Genomic DNA, 19,350 nt, shown 5'->3' with positions numbered 1-19,350 from the left:
CGAGATATGGATTATAATCTTATTGTTAGTAACACCATGGAAATAAATCTTACAAAAAACTTGTCACAAATATCACTGTCTAAAATATAAAAAAATAATGATTTAATATAATATATGATGTAAATAAAGAATACGTGTTTCAGATTTTTTTGTGTTTAACAATAAGTATATTTCGAAGAGAATCAAGTTTGTTCCGGACAGCTGTGATAGGTTCTTCATTAGTGACATCATGTCAATTAAAAATAAAATTGTACTTGAGTATTATAACTTTTGGAATAATTAATTAATTTAATAACAATAAATTAAAGTTTGTAAAATAAAATTTATTTACGGTAAATTTTTCCAGATAGCAATTAAAATACGTGTAGAAGTTGTTTTCGCGTTAGTCAATCTTAAAACAAAATTTCCTATCTATTCTATTAGTGACATTGGCACAAGAAAACAGTCTATCTTATACTACCAACAACAATAAATTTGTAATCTATATATTTAATAAAAATATATAGATTACAAATTTATGTCAGTATATATACGTCATTACAAACCGGTTATATATATTTATCGATATAGAAAACTTAACGATAATGATATGAAAATAAAAAAGTATCTGTAATGTATTACCTGCAGTATATCCTAATTCTTTAGAACTGTCCATATCTAAGGTTAAACAGAGACTGGCATTTTTTTTTATTAATTCAGCATACTCTCTTGCTTCACAGGTAGCATTGCAATTACGCATGCTCACGGAAAAAGTTCTGAAACGCACGTGTTCAAGTGCAAAGTACGAGCACTCTTAAATATTTCAGATATTAATGTCTGCCGTATTTTTTCGGGAGTGCAATTTCTTGTTCAAAAAAACGAATTCGTATGGCTTTCCTACGGCATCGCGTAGAGACAGTATTTTCTAAATAGTCTACGAATATCTAAATGGGTGCAACGTCCTCCAATTTTCCTTATGGATGTTTATTATTAATTTATCTTCTCGTCGCTTTCTTCCCTTTGAAGACTTATTATTTTTTTTCAATAATTTGGAGTTTTCTGAAGTATAATTTTTGTCGAATAAACTTTGAAATGCCAAAAATTATTGCATCGCCACGTAGTTTCATAGATAATGCATCAGCTGATATGTGTTTGTATTTGTAGCAACGTGAAAAGGCCGAAAATAATATGAAGTAGACTGACGATATAAGAGGTAATAAGGTAAAATGAATGTACTCGTTAAGTAGAAAAATGCTGGCTAACGCAGTGCAATCAAAAATAAGAAATAAATGTATATATTTATATTATTAAGCCACTAATTGTAAGTATTAATGATCGTGCGAGGGCTGATGTTGATTTTTATTAGTAATATTGTTTGAAGTACAATATTGTGCTACCAGTAAACATATTAACTTTACAAGCTTGGATATTATCAAAATGAACTTATTTTCTTTAATTTATATATACTTATTCAACATGCTTGTTAAAAGCTAGACTATAAATAGCACTAAAAATATTGGAAAATTGAGCTATTTTTGCCGATAAAAAATTATTATGTATATTGTATATCTATAAATGGAGCATTCGGTTTTAAAGCGTCTAAATACATAAGAATATCACGTCTATAATCTCCGAATCAAACATTAAATTTTATGTGTCTGTGTTATTATATAAATCTCGTTTAACTAATAAATTATAATATACAATCTAAAAGTTATATATTAATGTTTAATATAAAATTTTTTTACAGCATGCTCATATTTGAGTTTTCCACATAATTATTTTGACGATTCATCAAAATTATTTTCAGATTGGTATCTATAACTAAAATCTTTGGATATCCTCAGTAAAATCGTTTTTGTCGTGTTCTGTTATAAATTGGAGACATATCTAAGAATGACTTATGCTGATTTAAATTAATATCGTGATAGTGATATATAACAGAAATAGCGAAAGGATATCGAGAGGTTTTTACCTTTATAACTCAACATCTGTTATTCTTGATCATAAGATCAGAATTATCATGAAAAGTCGGATGACAAATCCGACTAAGGATGTTACATGATTTGTAAACAGGAGTTCTATCATTTCGCGCGTTTCTCGTCGACATTGCTCAAAGCATTATTGTTAACACACTCGCAGCGTACTACGTGTTTTCCTGCTGGATTGCTAGCTGGAATAGAATCTTGCCATTGTATTGGCTGCGATGCTGATAGTGCCAGTATCGTAACCAATCCGATACCAAGAATCTGATTCAGCTAGCAATCCGGCAGAAAAATATGCTTCGTGTGCCTCTGGCTTAAGTAGGGATGATATAAAATTTTATATCATGGTTAATCATGGTATGGATAACAGCTGATCTAAACCGTCCAACATTCCAAACATTTATATTCTTTTTAAATTAATGGTGTAAATACGATGAATGTGTGTGGTCGTGACGGATCGAGAACGAGATATTCGAGATACCAACGTCAACACCAGGTAACACCTGGTGGAAGGACATCGTCGTTCCTGTTTTCACGTGACACGTGGAGTTAAACACTGGTATCCGAAAACCCATATCAATTAGATGACGGCACGACGCCGTAGACTGGCAGGTCATGGGAGCCTGTCTCGGCCGCTGTATAACGAAAGTCACAGATTTCGTGCCGTACAGGTTAGAAATGGACTAAGTCTGATCGAAATCCAGGCAGACAGCTGCCAGGGTATCTGATACGAAATCGTTGCATAGATTTTGAAAAAAATTGTTCTTAAGAGCGCGCAGTTAAATAGAGAACTATATCAATAATCTAATATTTCAGTCGTATGAATCATAACTTTATAGTTGCACTAGTATATAACTATATGTTACGAAGAAATCAAGTTATGAAAGTTGTATTGAATCCTATTAGATTTTTTTATTAGGATTTAGGAAGATCTCCAACTGACAGTTTTCCTGGTATATTATAGATCTTACAATAGGAAATATCATGTTTTGTTATTTCATTGCTTTGTTTTATATTCAGGTTTTATCAAAGGCATACCAGAATGTCATTCCAAGAAGAAGAACAAGTTGAGGTATATATCCAAGTTTTTAAATAATGTTTTGAACAATGTTTCTGCTTATGCTTTTGCTAACAGAAATAACATTGCTGTTTTATGTTTAGTCCATGGACGTTGAAGGACACGAAGACCAAACTAAAGGATCAAACAGGTATAAAAGTCAGTTTGTAACTTTTAATTCTAATTTGGATACATGATATTAATATTACGTTTATCTGCCATGCTTACTGGATGTAGTCTCTTATCGTTCCTCTCTTTAAAAAGATTCAAGGTAAAAAAATATCTTATAATGTATATCTTATGCATCATTTAGTATACGAAGATAAGAATGTTACAGAATATGTAAGAGCTGTGTTACTTTTCTTGTACAAGAACTTACAAGAAGTATCTTAATTTGCGTTATACAAATGTATATGTGTTTGAATCATAGAAAAAACGTGGGGTTCCTGTAACTTTGGAATTATTAGAAGATGGAAGATGGGTACAAAGTGGTAATAGGTATGCTAGATTGAGTTCCAGAAATGATGTTTCTACCAGGTAAACTATATTATTACTTAATTTCAATAACAATCTCGGAATTGGTATGTGTGTGTGAGAAAGATTAAAAGATTGTACACTTATTTTCAGTTCTGGTCTGGATATGTCCCTTCAAGTTCTTGATGCAAGAACATTAATGAAACAACAGGCTTATGTGACATCCACTCCAGGATCATCACTGGATCTTGAGTGGGAACACGAAGGTGATCTACCATTTATATTATCATTTATATAAATTTTATAATATATAAATAAATTATACTTTTGCAGGAATGCTACTACCAATTATGGATGATGAACAAGGAGATACAGAGTATTCTCTTACACAGACATCAGCTAATAATAGTCAAGCCTCCAGTCTGACAGCATCTCCTTGGTCTAGAGTCTCGAGTCCAAATAGTTTAGAATGGGATCCGGTAGAACCAAATATGGTATGTGTCGATATAGAGACTGAACAACTTTTAACTGAGATAGAGAGATTAACAGACAAAGCTCTAAAAGAGACGGGTGAATGGACTAATACTAGCTGATAAACGAATCAATTAACGAATTGTTTGTATTTTTGTATTATAAAAAGTCACAATAGAGCTAAAACAGACGCTCTAACAAAAAGATTACATTATTTCGATATTACTATTCTTGAAACAGTATAACTGTGTTTATATCGTTTCAAAAATGTGTATTGTACAACTTACAATTAGAATATGTTGGATATAGAAATATGACGCAGATATCTACATTGTGTAGAGTATCTTATATAATAATTTGTAGCACAAAAAGGAATTATGTCAAGCTACCAAATCAAGAAAAATCATTTGCAGTATATGCATATGTATACAACAGTATATGTAAATAAAAAAAAATTAATTTTCCATTTCTAAATAAGACTATTTGCTTGCTTAAATGGCAAATTGAATTTTATCGTAAACTTTAGCAACATAAATATAAAGCTTTAGTTTTGCTTTTACCTCACGCAGCTTCCGTACGACAATAAATTATTTTTTAATAAAATCATGTGCCATACTTCTATATTTAAAATTTTTAATATGTATGTGCACCAACAAATAACTTGTTTTCATATGAAGTAATATTCTATATTAAAACAAATTGTTCATGAATAATGCAAATATAAGAAATATAAAAGATTCTATTACATCATATTATTTTTTATGCAATTTTTAAGCTATTGGCATTAATATGAGAAATAAATGCAATATTATAATAAAAAAATAAGTGCACACATCAATAGATAGTGAAATTTAGAAAGATAAATAGCAAATGTACAAAAGAAGAAAGTTTCGGATAGAAATTATTTTATTGTAACGAAAAGCATGTAAAAATAAAATTGTTATTGTAAATGATGACTGTAGAATGCCTTAATATAGATAATAAAAGATTGTGAAGTTTGCTACAGTTTATGACTGTGTTACTCATACTTTATTTAATATCATTTTAATATACTTCTATTATGTCATTATATATAATCAAAATATGCCTCATACAAAAAATACGCTTTTTTAATACTTGGATGTTAGAAATAAGCATTCACGAAAAAAATGTCATATCAATCAAAATCGTATAGAGATATAGTTTGATGAATGAACATATAAAGCGAATGTGAAATTGCAAAACATCACGCTATACTATGGAGTGTAATAAATGTTAAGAAGTAATATGCTTTAATAAATAATTAATTTATTATATTTTTATGTACATACAAAAAATTAATTTAGTCCTGTTGTAAATCCTCCTTTTCTAATAGATGTATTACATATTAAATTTTATTACAGTGGCTATACACATATGAAAAGTGTATGAAAGCTATAGAATTATACAGCATATTTATATAGCTTATATTTATTAGAAAATAGTACGATGTTAGGCTATGTATATTATATAATGCAAATTTGTTGGTAAAAATAATATAACAATTGTGTGAGTTTACAGATATATATATATATATATGGACAAACAAAAAATATTTGAAAATAACTATCAAAATAAAATTTATTACTAATTATAACTAATAGAAACTATAATATGTAAATTTAATACCAGTCATTTAATATACTGAAATAAAATATAAACGTTCGATAAATAATGATGTGTTTTCAATACTATGTCGTTAATGAAAGCAAGCGACTAGTATAAATTATTAATAAAATTAGAAATTTTTATTTACTCTTTATTTCAGCAATAAAATAAAAATGTTTGGGATGTATAAGACAAATGCTGTTTGTAAAAACGATATGGATATGTACTAACATTTACTATGCATATACTTTCGTCATGTATTACACACGTTTTCAAAAAAAATTTGAATTCACAGTTGATAATATTCCTGACAGTATAAATAACTTTTTTCTATAAGATTAAAAATGCTGTCCATAAAACGTGTATAAAATTTACTATTTTTAAACATATTTCTGTACTTTGTAAAAACAAATAAGTTAAACAAGGAACAATCGTCGTAAAATTAACAAAATTATTGCGGATACTAATGAAGCAATAAGAATACTCCAAAATAAATCATTCGAAGACGACATTGTGTCCACGTGATTTAGGATAATCTCAGGTTGTTGATAATCCGCATTTTCTTCCGTCATCGTTTCCACGTTAGAACGGTGCAGTATTTCACTTTCGGTTACATTTGTTGTTTTATCCGTAAATGATATGTCTGACGTTGGTGAGTCATCGGCCTATAATTTTGTTTTACAAATACATTAAGCTATATTTATGTAAACGTATGTTCAATTATTCATCTTATAATAGAGATATGCTTATAATACATATAACTTATCATTATATTATTTTTAAAAAATTATCATTGTATAGTTTACAGAAAAATAACGGGAATAAAAGAAAAAACATAATTTTAGTATTTATAATCAGTTATTTAGTTCTTATATCGAAATTGTATTTTAAAATTAATATTATAAAATTTTAGTGGTTTGAAACATTCAGATACATATTTCTTTTCAGAATTATATATATATATATATAGAGAGAGAGAGAGAGAGAGAGAGAGAGAACTTACTTAATAGAACTGCTTACTTACTTTGAGGGCAATTGTTTTCAGCATAGTTTGCTCCTCCTCGGTGATAGGTTTCTTAACTGAGTTTTTTGACAACAAGTTTACAACTTTACCACAAGTATCGCACTGCCACTTGAGTGATCTGGAATGCAAGGATCGATTACAAGACTATGTCATATTTTTGTAATATGTTTTGTTTAATTACGATATGGATTTATACTTTTTAGCAAGTTTCTGTCGTTCCTCAGTGCTGTAATCTAATGCTCCAATTGTACCACTTCCAGGTGTAGGCATAAAAGCTATCAGGGCCAGTAATGCCGTTCTAATGCTCCATGATGGCTGCCACGTTTCAGGATGATGACCAGAGATACTTAGGCATATCTTCTTGTTTATTTCAAAACGTCCGTTTGGCTAAATAAAAATATTACATGTAACAACTTGACATCATGATATAACATAATAATTCATATGTTACTTGTTACTGATGTCCATTGACTTACTGTCAATAGGATGATATTTGGTGGCTTCATTGGATACTCTGGTGGTAGTAAGATTCTCCCATGATACACACCACCTTCAAAATCTGTTGATGGTGGTCCTTGCACTGTGAAATGCCATTCAAACAGGTTGTCTTCAAGAGGAGATGCATAATATTCTTCGGTGGCTTCGTGCAGCTCTTGTGCCTCTCTCATTAATCTCTTCACCGCTAAGATACATATATTTAATAAGATAACGATTTTAACCTTGTCATTTTTACAAACCTTAAGATATTGTATTATTCGATAACGCATTTATATTATATTAGCAGATAAACATACATGTATCAACGCACACGTAAGACATTTTTATGCATCAATATGACCGTCGTGTAGAAGTGACACAAAAGCTCAGCAGATATCGGAAGATAGCTGGCTGGCAAATACGCTGATATCCACGAGTACAATAGCCTCATGGATATATGTCAGAGTTGCGCGGTTGTGAGTCAAAACAAACATTTCAACCGGCGTAATTTGCGCGTTGACTTTGACTTACCCGGGCTCTTGGCGTTGTATTTGCCCTCGAATGACATCCTCGATTAATTTTCCGGGCACCTTCTCTTCGTTGAGGCGGTAGGTTGTAGAGTCAAGAACGGGAAAACGACGCGGAGCGTAGACCGTCTTTCTCTACCGATTCCACCAGATCTCACCGATGCACTGATCGATAAAGCGCGTCCCGTTCACATATTCGCAGTCGGCGCAAATGCACGCCGATTCCGCCGGACGATTTTTGACGTCAAATTCAAGTCCCGACGTGGACCGATCGCTCCAGGTCTCTTGCTGTGAACGTGAACGCGAGACGTGACGTGACGTGGTAAACCTCACCGCACTTTGGCGCTCGCGCGCTTCTATTTATCACTAAATTAGGGATAGGGATGGCAAGCAGGGATGCCATTTTACAGACACTTACGGCATCTGGAGGGGATAGACTGACAAGTGATGGCAGTGCTGACACTGCTGACTACGTCACGCAACATAATTCACAAGGTCATTTATACTGGTCGTAAAGCTGTGCTGCGTTCGGAAGGATCACCCAAGTATCTCTCTCTCCCTGTGTATCGTCTTATCTTCGTTTAACATTGAATGAACAACAAGGATAAGATAACACTTGGGGAAACTTGGGTGATAACACAAGAGGAATAAGAGATTTCAACCTATCAGAAAGCGTCCGTTCTATTATACATGATTTCTGATAGGTTGACATTTCTTATTCCCTGTTGCTACTGCTTGTGTTTTTCATTGTGTTCTCAGCTTAAATAATCTGTTAACTTATGCCTGCTTAACCGCGGCGTGATCTGTAAGAATTAGTCCTCTTCGGCCACGTTAATTCGGTTTTTTCCGGAACCTGGACCATTGTAAATTAAGAACAAGAAGAATTAGTCCTTAAAGATAAGAGCACAGATTCTTGTAATTTTGTAAAGAAAATTAAAGAGACTTTCTACATTAAGCCATTTGTAATAAATCACCAAATCAGAAATCAGAAGCTAGAAATTGATTATGATCAATTTCTAGCTCATATATATATACATAGAAGTTAGAAATTGGTCAATCACAGTCGATTATTCTTCTCACATTTAACTGCAGTGATTATAATCAATTTCTAGCTTCTTGACTTCTGATTTGGTGATTTATTACTATATTGATTTATATATATATATGTATATATCTTCTATTATAATAATTTATTACTATAAAAATATGACTTATTGTAGAAAGCTTCTAAAGGCTTTATATAGCGTATAAAAAATTTAGCAATATAAAGAAATCAATATTTTGGATTTACTATATAACTTATTATGTATGCTAATACCAGTGTTGGGAACGTTTACTTTATAAAAGTAATAATAACGCATTACCGTCATCGTTACTTTTTGTAAAAAGTAACTTGTTATTGACTCTTCAATGACTTCAGTATGAGCGAATTTTTTAATTTATCGATTGATCAATCGATGAATTAAAAACTCGCTTTGTATTGATTTATCTTTCAAGTATATATATATATATATATATATATATATACTATATTTTATCTAGTTTTTACTACATCTTGTATCTAAACAGTTTCTCTATTTTAACTTCCACTACAGCAAAAAATGTTCCAAACAGTCAATTATTGCGTGGTTGACAATAAAAATTTTAAAAGTTACGTCAAATTTTAAACAAATAAATTATGGAATCGTATTATGCAAATTTTCATTATCTACAGAAATTTATCACCATACTATAATATATGCTTGTCTTGATTCTGAATAATAAATATAAACAATTTTTTTCCATAACAAAATTATTTTTTAACTACTCTCCAGTGATAATTAGGTTCGTATTTTTACGGATAAATGCGCGCATTTATAGTACACTATAATTTATGTTATACACTATATACTATAAATCTCGGAAATAAATGCGCATATTTATCAATAAAATTAATGTGATTATGGATCGTTATGTCATAATTACACTAATAACATCCAATCTTCGTGAATTTGATAAATATATAGAGGAAGTATTTAACAATACGCAATAAGAGTTTTTTTTTTCATGGAAATTATAGACTTTATTTTTAGAATATTCTAAATATCATAAAACAACGTAAACATTCACAACAGATGGGAATAGGGTGTTATTTATAATAGTAATAATAATGTCGTTATGTTATCGTAATAATTAATCGTTACGAATATATCGTCATGACGTATTTATAATTATGTATAAGTAAGATTTCCTTTTATTTATTTTATAATAATTACTCATCGTATTCTCTTCACACGACAATGATAATTATAATAGTGAAGACGATATTAATAATGATAAGAATCGTGTAACCATAATAATGATAATAATAATAGTACCGATGCGTCTATATACGCGCGTGTCATGTATTTTATGTATATAAACAAATATAATAAGTATATATACATATATGTGTATGTGCTTATATACACATATATGTATATGCTTATTTTCTTAAGAAGGGGATAGAGTCACAATGGCGCTAAACAATGTATGCGATGCAGTCCTCGCTCTTTTTTTTTTTTGTCGTTCTCCACGCGCGATCAGAGTCTCGCTTCTATAAAGTATTTTTAGTCAAAAGATCTTAGGAGTAAGTCTCGTAATAGTAAGTAGATAATAATAAACGCACGTGTATGTACAGTTCTTTTTCATTATCGTTGAATGTCGCGAGAAGTTATTGCGGTTCTCGCGCGTTGCTCACGGCATCGCCCGATGGATGTGCTGCAAGGAGATAGTTCTCCTGGTACCTTCTATTTCTCTCTCGTTCTCTCTCTCTCTCTCTCGCTTTCATTTTATGACATAACAATGAGTTTAGAGCGATGCATTCAGTGACGAGTATACTGAAGATACTTTATCTTCACGTTTCTTTAATTTCTACTTCTTTTCGCGAAAAACTTGGATGTTTTTTCTTAAAATAAAATCTAGAGAACACGATGTGTCGTGACAGATTCGACGCGCCGGACTTTGATTTTATCACTTGAAGGCTTTCGAATCCATTAGATTATTTATGAATATTTTGAACGTTTTAGTATAATTACTTACCAAAAGATTTTTCTGCATGTACTGTGGAAAGATAATACGAAGATATCTAAATTACAAGTCGGAACTTTTATATTGAGAGGCGTTTTCATTCTTGTACCTTCTTTAGTAGTTTTCTTGAATACTTTTGTTCAAAGGCCAACCGTTTTAATGGCAATAAGTTAAAAATACATCAGCTTTCATTATGGCGGTCTCATTAACATATCTGAATTCTGAAAAAAATGAAGTTCTGCAATGATCCTTTTACATATAGTGTCACTTATGTATTGGTGAAACACGATCCGGTTCTTCAGGATCTGCAAAGTTGGATGGGAAGCACACACATACACACATACGCACACATTTCTGATATTTTTATTATATTTTCTGTACGGTTTTCATTCTCAAGAAGATACGTCACATCCACCGGGCGACGCTCGCATGAAAGGAACGAGAGAAACAGAGTCTAAGGCTATAATATTTCTTTTTTTTTTTTTGTTTAGAAACGATCAAAGAGTTGCAATCTTCTTGTTTTCTTCTCTTGCCGCCCATGTTCCGGGCAGCAATATATACCGCGATTCTGGAACTCTTATCTATTCATGTAAAACGCCAAACACGACGCTGGCACAGAGCGTAGAAAATAGATTTAATTAAACGACACGCTTTAGACAGGTACAGTTATTAAATAGAGAAATGCGATCACGCCGTGCTTCGCAAATATTACCGCGCGAAATTATTCGAAAAAGAGAGAAAGAGAGAGAGACTAAATGAATAATTTTATATCCGTGAGAAATATCCTACACTCGAGCTTCTCGATCGGACAAGATACAACTAAAGCGTTGGAATTCATGACAGAAAGAGGGAATTTCTCAATAGAATACGTTAATGGCGATATTAATGTATAAGACCTGACTCCTTTTCATACATACATCTCTCTCGGGACACGCCTTTTTTTCTTTATATAGTTTTCAGTCGTTCGTTAAAGAGAGCATTAAGGTATCTATCTTCCGCGCATCATTTGCAAACACAATCGTGCAAGTGATATGCAGGCGAATGTTGCACGCCTTAAATAATTGGATCCACGATGCATACGTACGATGTAGGCCCGTTGTACCAATAATGGTTAGCACAATCGCAATTAACTGTATCTTTTCAATTATCCTGCGTCATTGCCGCGAGAAGCTTATAGTTGAACAAGGATCAAAGTATCGTTATTCGGTCCTTTACAGAAATTTCATACTGGAAATGATTAGTTATTTATTTTGAATATTAAAAGCATTGAACAACAGAGCTTTTAATACTAATCAAAATAATTTTAATACTCGCCAATTTATTATTGGAAATTATTTATATTTTGCGTATGTGATTAGTTATTTATTTTGAACATTAAAAGCATCAACCAAGTGTTTTTAATATTCAAAATAAGTCATTTCCAGTATTAACTCTCTATAGTCTGGTGTGAACTTTGAAATCACATACTAATATATCTTATTGATTTATTTAATTTTTAAAAAGAAATTTTTACACAATTACATAAACGTTGTTATAGTCACGAACAAATTGGAGCTATAGAGGGTTAAATTGAATTTCCGTAAGGATTGACGAAATTATTCGTGCAATTGAGTCTCGCTTTTATACATATTTCCTCACAACGAAAAGAAAGTGACAAATGTTTAGTGACGATTGTCAATTCGAACTAATTTTCAATAATAAAAATGAGCTAACTTTGTGGTGCAACTAACCACGCTTCATACGCACGCTTCCCGCATGCCCTCCTTAAAACTCGATATGTACATACGGTTCAGCGATGTATAATTAGCCGATCGCAAGCCGTCGATAACAAGCAGCCAATGACATATAACGATAATTACAAAACAATCGTAACAGTACGATAATATACTATATAGATATATATACATACGCGCGCACGCGGGCATGTGTATGTACATACATGTACACGTATTCTCTTTCTTGCTGTCCTTATTAGCGATGTACAACACGATAATAATCAGTCGTAACAGGTACATAAAATTGTTTCTCAGAGAAACTCGATTAGTTGCGTTCGATGCGACTCGCGAGGGAAATCCCCGAAAGTTTTATTTCTTCCTTGTTTCTTTTCTTTCCTCGGGTTTTTCATCGATGAGAGAAGAAAAATGAGAATGGTAATACTGGAAAATACGTTAAAGAAACTACTCACAATCAATAAGGCTCAGTAGACTTTGCAATGCGGCGATAACGTCGTAAAGATATTAGGACGCTAAAAGAAATGCAGATTTCCCGGCAAATCGTTTCATATTGCATTTACAATCGGGAATATTATCGCAAGTCTTTACTTTCAAATTCATGTCATTTTCATGATAATGAGAATTACTACACTTTACACTTGAGTCCGATAAGATCTTTACTTGTCAAACGAAGCCTGATTCCACGTTAAACGTAAGAACCAAGGGATATGTAATGAGAGTACGTTATCAAGTTTGCGTAGGGAATACAACGTAGCCACGAAGAATCATACACAGCATGATAGTCCAGTCGCTTACAAAAAAAAAAGAAGAAAAAACAAGGATTATAGATCACACTCAGTTGCACAAAAACGCGAACTTCTCCCTTGAAAGACGCTCTCTTTCGTAGTCAAACGATTCTGTTACGATAATGAGACACCGCTTAAACGGTTTACTTATCAAATGTGTGTGTGTGTGTGTGTGTGTATGTGTGTGTGCGTGATGTATGATGAAATGAGGCTAACGCAAGAAATACAGGCTTTGCATGTATAATATCTAATTATGTATGTTTGTATATGCAAAGGGTTACGCGATTATATGACAAATTATATTATGCATGCATCAACAGGCTTTTTAAGAAACTTAGAGAGCAAGTCAATTTCTCTTTAATAATAATCATTCATCCTAGTCATCTTTTTTTTATTCCTTTTAAGATATCCCATTTTTAAAGATATCCCAATAACTGAGCCACAAATTACAACTCTATAAGAATCTTTTTTAAATTGAATAAATAATAAGATAACTGTTTTAAAAGCAGACTGATCTTCAATTATACACAACAATCTTATAAATATACAAATAAACGAAGAAAGCAAAAGCAAATTTTGGTGCTTAAATAATATCTTTGTGTGAACCTTACCTAGTTTCCAGTGCAAGCTTATAGTTTGTCGCGAAGCACTCTGTACATATATAGCACGCACGTATGTCGTATTAGCATGTATACATGATTATTTTTTTCACTTTGCTTAATGCATACATGGTATAAAGAGTGATTCAAAACTCGCGTTTTACGCATATGTAGTAATAACTGTTGCGTGTATTATGTCTATCTATGAAAGGATATAAAATGTATATAGTGTCGATATCGTGCTCTATTCAAACAAATGAATAGAATGTCCACATGTCCAAGTCGTTTTACGCAAGATAGAATTTGAGGGGAATAATTCTAAGAATTTACATCACGCCATCGAGAAAGCGCGAGGAATTAATTTCTTCGTCTACAAGAAGTCACCGAGGAAGACTATTCCTTTGAAAGAAAGGACGGCGGAGACGCGCGCGATCGCATTGGATTTATTAAATATTTCTCTCGTAAAAGAACAACGTTGGGAGTGAGTTTATTTGAGTGTAGGATGTGCGAATCGAAGCGCAAGTCGATTGGAAATGATTGAAAACGTCTAAACAAGGCACAAGTCAAGACTGTTATCCGAAAGGTGGATGGTCCGTGAAAGTCGTGTATGCGAAAGGGAAGTCCTTTAATTCATTCTTCGCGTTCACACTCACGTTTAGTACTCTCCTCGCATTCATAGAACGAATCGCTTCTACAATCAAAGGATAGACGGGAGCGATTTCAATCGCGTTCTGAATCATCATTATCGTGTCACCCTCGTCGTATCGTAGCGCAAGCAACGATCGCAATTGTATATGTATATATGTAGCATATGCATATTTATTAATTTAACCCGCGTGTCGTAATATTTTGAAAATCACTATAGCATCGAACGCGTATGCGCTTCGTATTTCGCGATAGCGATAGTACAAGTGATAACGGTGTAGCGATGATTTCAATGGCGACAGCAGTGAACAATGGCAATAATAAGTTTATAATTCAAATGAATAATAATCGCGTCGTAATCATAATGATGCAGTAATATCAGATAACCAACACTGTAATGTATATGTATACACGTGTGTATACAGGGTATCCCGGAATTGTGGCAGCTTCTTTCATCCGGGAATTCTTTGATATCAATTTAGAATCGAGTTTTCTTTAACAGAAATAAAATCGATACCTTTGAATACTATAAGCGAACATCAAAGAAAATTTTGTGATTAAATCTTATTCGAAAATTAAATTGTGGGAAATCAATGATACTTGTAAATGTATACATTTAAGGAAAAATCGGTGAAGGAATCCATAGATGAAAGGAGTGACGATAGTTCTGAGACATCCTGTATATATCGTAGTGTTCCTTTTTTATATATATGTATATTTATATGTATTTATATATTTATAATTATAATATGTATTATTTATAATTGTGTTTGTATATTATATTATATATTTCATTATTATTTAACACATTCTTTTGTACAAGTAAATTAATTAAGAATAAGTACAACTTGGTAGCAAAGAGAGATAGAATTATCATTCACTGTATATTTTATATCGTAGTGAGAAGAAAGAGATATATATCTTATTTCATTTATTATATAATATTCTTTTATTACTTTTATTATGTTTCAGACCGTAACACGTTGACGATGCCGCCATTCGGCTTCCGGAGATGCTCTTTGTTTTGAATCTCTCATCTATACTTCTCCTCCTTCCCGGTTCCCGATATGATTAGGCTTGCGATCCCCCGCGCTGCTCGCCGACGCTAATTCAGCTCGCGAAGCTCGCTAAAGCGCGACGTCTCGATTTCTAGAGAAGAGGTAGAAAAAACAGCGAAAACGACGACAAAATCCCGCGATACGACCGCGAGCGATTATTACTATAAATATTACAGACGAGAGACGAGAGTAGCCGTCCTCGATTCCGATTATCTTCGGGACGTCACGGGCGACAAAGCGTATTGAGCGCGTGACAGCGCGGACGATCGAAGCGGAAGCGTCTCAACGATCGCGTTCGTTTCTCACACGAGAAACGTTCATAATTCTCTAACGATTATAACTCCCCCTTAGAATCCACCCCTCGAAATAAGTAACTCGCAAAAATGTAATATATCATTTTCATCACGAAATCATTTACGGCACGTCGTCATTTCGCGATTACGGTTCTCGAGTTTTACCTTATGCTTGGCCGTTCTGTACCGTTGTCGCAAAATTGACGGTAAGGATTCACTTCCGGTGCCAGGTACAAGCAGAGTTATATTTTCAGGCAGGAGCACGAGCACGTTTGAGATAATATTAACGCTCTTGCACGCAAGGTGCTGCTTTCTTTTAAAAGAATGCATGATCGTCTTCTCTTTCTTTAACTCTTACTAGCTTGCGCGTTTCTTCAGCACCATTATGATCCACTATTGGATTTTAATTTCGAATCTATTGGCGGAGCTCACGCACGGATAGCACATTACGATCGCCTCACCGGGCGTGTCTGCAATCATTTCAATTTGTACGGCTCTTTCTAGCGAACTTGTGCGACTAGTTGCGGCAAGATATGCATAACATGTCTAAACGAACGTGTCATAACTCACTGATAACATATGTATGTATGTATTTTGAAGTCCTCGTTCGTGCGGGATTAAATCTTTTCTTAATGTTTCGTCAAGAAAAGTACTGTTATTCAAAATTACCTCGTTCTCGACATATGTAGTCCTAGAATTCACTCTACGATATCACAAAATATATGACAAAACGGAAGTTCATGGAGATCACATATAAGAAGATACATTCCAGCCTGATGTTACGCTGCGTAATACGAGCGAGATTCTTGCGTGATAAACCGATAGCTCAGTTTTAATGAAAAACGCGATAGTTATTATTGAGACCAGCTGGACTTGACAATCGTTATACAAGGGGCAAGATTTACCTCAATAACTTAAGACATAACGAATATCTTGTGTATAAGATCATGGCCGTGTATAATTCTGTGAAACGGAGATACAACGGAAAACGAGATATTTTCTTTAATATCGCATGAACGAGATTGTTGAATGAATCCTTGGAGCAGAACGGCCAAGATAAATTATGTAATGACTGTATTTGGAAAAGATGCACGCGCTCGACATGTATTTCTTTCGCGCGTTAATTATTTCGTGTGATCGTGACGGACGTGTGCACGCGCGGCAGCGAAAAACACGGTAATCGGATTACATAATGAATAATTAATAATAATGATAATAATAATTAATAATAATATATAATATATAATATTTATGTATATTAAATAAATTTTTCGGTATTATGTATATATATATATATTTACGACTTAACCCTAAGCTTAGCTCGACTTAAGGTTTAAGTAACCTCACCCCGTGGCGCGGGGGATGCCCTTACGCGCGTCACCCAGGGCGGACACATCTTAAGAACCTAGTAAAATCCTAAAACCGGAAGCTCCGCCGTGACGACAGGCCAGCTGCCTTCTTTGTTTCTTTGGCGGAGACCGCTCGTCCGTTCTCTCTTTCTCTTTCTCTCTCTCTCATTCTCTCTTTCACACTGTCTATGCGATTCCTCTCATTAATATAGATATAACCGCGCGCGAGCCGTTCGTTCCGTTTCTCATCGCTTTTCCACACCGGAGAAAGAAATGACACGAGAGAAATGGTACCTGATGAAGACAAGGGAAGTCGTTCTCCCTCATACATGAACATCTTGACGTGTGTAAACGAATCTACCTATAAGATATATCGTTACCGTTCCGCTCGTCGTTGATACGTACGTATATACGCGCGTGCGTATGTACATTGGGTCGATTAATTTGCGAGAAATACGCGGATAGTGTAAGTGTACAGATTCGTAGATGCTGGGAAGAGAAAAGCGAGGAATTGCGAAAAATGGAGAATGAGCGAAGATAAGGAGATAGATGTACGGGAAAGAGAGAGAAAGAGAGAGGGGGGGGGTAGGGGGGAGGACAGAGACAAAGAGACAGAAAGAACAAGAGCAAGGAATAATTGCGCGAGCGGCGAGAGAACGGAGAACATCGCACGCGCATGGTTCATCGCAGAAGGGAGGCTAACATTCTCATTCTCCATTCGCGAGTGTAGTGTACGCTAAAAAGAGATACGGAGGCAAATCCTCGGAGAAGAGGAGGTCTGCTACGAAACGCCTGGCTGGGCATTTCTCGATGTTCATGCAGCCTCCTTTCCTTGACTGCTTGTTTTCTTCCGCTATGCACACCGGAACCGATGACGATGCTCGTTGAAAATCGCATCGATGAAAAATCGCTTTCGCTTCGCAACCGTCTGTCCGTCCGTTCCTGATTTTCCTTTTGCGACGGCGATGGTTTCTCCTGACACCTTGATGAACATGGGGGGGGGGGGGGGGAGACGAGCAATGATTTGCAAATGTTCGGTGGTGGCGGCGATAGCGCCGGGGTCTTAGGACCCATCCATCCATCCGCCATCTGAAAAACGTTTACTTTATGTTAATGCGGTAACATGAGAATAAATGAGATATATAACATACACTCGTCTTTAATCTTTTCTCAGTGGAAGTATCAGATAAAAGATGTTCCGAATAAAATGTGTTGATGTTTTCCAAAAGATAATATTTAAAAAATAAAACAGTTTATAATCTTTTTAATATATTGAATATAATATTGAAGACAATATTAAGAATATATTACGTATTTTTTAAGTGAAAAAAATATAAACTTTCTTATACGTACAGTATTTAAAAATAATATAAAAAGTTTTGTGGCGATTTTGAATTTGAATTAAATATTATTTCAATAAGAATTAGATGTTTTTAAAAAATAGTTAAGCTATAACATGCAAAAATTTTCATTTAAAATATAAAATTTACATATGAAATAGTATAATAAGAATCAACATTAAATGTTGATTCTTATTATACTATTTCATATGTATATATAAAAAATAAATAAAGTATTTTCTAATTTCAATCACTTTTTGCACACAGTATACACCTGATATATTTTAAAGCGCGTGATTTTGTCACATTATAAAAAAAGCACCAGATTATCGTAAATATAAATGAAAAAAAAATCGTATAATTTCACAGTGCATAGGAGAAAGATAAAAATTAAAACAAGATAAAAATCTCTTAATGTAATTAACTCCCCGGCAAGTAATTATTCAACTCGAGTAAGAGCGTCGAAGTCAGTTCAGACAGCGTGCTAAATATCATGTAATCCTGCAAAATTTACTGACTAAGTTAGGCAGAGGGTAGCACGAGTGGCTTCAGGCCCAGGGTGGTCGACTCATGATTTGTGGATCTGGGTTTGATTCCACCAGTACCTCACATAAGCATTTTTCGCGTTTGGAGATCATCATTCCATCTAATGTCTTAAAATTATTAAAACTATAATGAGACTTAATAAATAAAAAATAATACGAATTAAATAGGCTACGAGTCTATATAATATAAACAAATGTAAATTACGAAATTTACAAATCGACCCTTATCCGGTATTATCAGTGTAAACAACATATAAAATGTACGGTTACATATAACAACTAGATTCTTTTGTATAGTTAAATATAAAATGTTAGATGGGGAATCTTATATTATA

The 19,350-nt window shown here is 33.4% G+C and overlaps 3 protein-coding genes across 5 annotated transcripts in view; 1 reads left to right on the top strand and 2 right to left on the bottom strand.

The window, feature by feature from the left end:
* The first annotated feature begins 2,322 nt into the window (after positions 1-2,322).
* On the top strand, positions 2,323-4,151 carry LOC108776803 (uncharacterized). Its single transcript, XM_018543515.1, has 7 exons — positions 2,323-2,635; positions 2,985-3,036; positions 3,126-3,172; positions 3,259-3,292; positions 3,452-3,558; positions 3,649-3,761; positions 3,829-4,151. Exons 1-7 carry the CDS (start codon positions 2,580-2,582, stop codon positions 4,086-4,088), a joined length of 669 nt encoding a protein of 222 aa, XP_018399017.1. The 5' UTR covers positions 2,323-2,579; the 3' UTR covers positions 4,089-4,151.
* Positions 4,152-6,008: 1,857 nt separating this feature from the next.
* LOC108776802 (ubiquitin-conjugating enzyme E2 J1) lies at positions 6,009-7,884 on the bottom strand. The gene is made up of 5 exons (XM_018543514.1): positions 7,625-7,884; positions 7,093-7,298; positions 6,813-7,003; positions 6,617-6,734; positions 6,009-6,257 (listed from the first exon to the last, which is right to left on the bottom strand). The coding sequence occupies exons 1-5, from the start codon at positions 7,659-7,661 to the stop codon at positions 6,009-6,011; spliced, it is 801 nt and encodes a 266-aa protein (XP_018399016.1). The 5' UTR covers positions 7,662-7,884.
* A 10,251-nt stretch (positions 7,885-18,135) lies between these two features.
* The window catches only part of LOC108776804 (serine/threonine-protein phosphatase 2B catalytic subunit 2), a 164,817-nt gene continuing 163,602 nt past the window's right edge, over positions 18,136-19,350 (bottom strand). For all 3 annotated transcript variants that reach the window (XM_018543519.1, XM_018543516.1, XM_018543517.1), the window contains one exon: positions 18,136-18,219. The gene's annotated coding sequence lies outside the window, so the exon portion shown is untranslated. The remainder of the gene's footprint in view (positions 18,220-19,350) is intronic.

This window comes from Cyphomyrmex costatus, unplaced genomic scaffold (assembly GCF_001594065.2).
Source record: "Cyphomyrmex costatus isolate MS0001 unplaced genomic scaffold, Ccosl1.0 scaffold388, whole genome shotgun sequence".
In the NCBI taxonomy this organism is placed as follows: Eukaryota; Metazoa; Arthropoda; class Insecta; order Hymenoptera; family Formicidae; genus Cyphomyrmex; species Cyphomyrmex costatus.
The sequence above is the reverse complement of the archived record's forward strand: the minus strand, read 5'-3'. Positions and strand labels throughout refer to the sequence as shown.

What these genes read in the sequence shown, in the direction of transcription:
- LOC108776803 (XM_018543515.1), top strand. Translation starts at nt 2,580, where the DNA reads ATGGGAGCCTGTCTCGGCCGCTGTATAACGAAAGTCACAGATTTCGTG. An exon ending in ACAGATTTCGTGCCGTACAG is followed by an intron (nt 2,636 to 2,984) that starts GTTAGAAATGGA and finishes TTTTATATTCAG; the next exon opens with GTTTTATCAAAGGCATACCA. An exon ending in CAAACTAAAGGATCAAACAG is followed by an intron (nt 3,173 to 3,258) that starts GTATAAAAGTCA and finishes TACTGGATGTAG; the next exon opens with TCTCTTATCGTTCCTCTCTT.
- LOC108776802 (XM_018543514.1), bottom strand. Translation starts at nt 7,661, where the DNA reads ATGTCATTCGAGGGCAAATACAACGCCAAGAGCCCGG. An exon ending in ATACAACGCCAAGAGCCCGG is followed by an intron (nt 7,299 to 7,624) that starts GTAAGTCAAAGT and finishes TATGTATCTTAG; the next exon opens with CGGTGAAGAGATTAATGAGA. An exon ending in CGACAGAAACTTGCTAAAAA is followed by an intron (nt 6,735 to 6,812) that starts GTATAAATCCAT and finishes CTTGCATTCCAG; the next exon opens with ATCACTCAAGTGGCAGTGCG.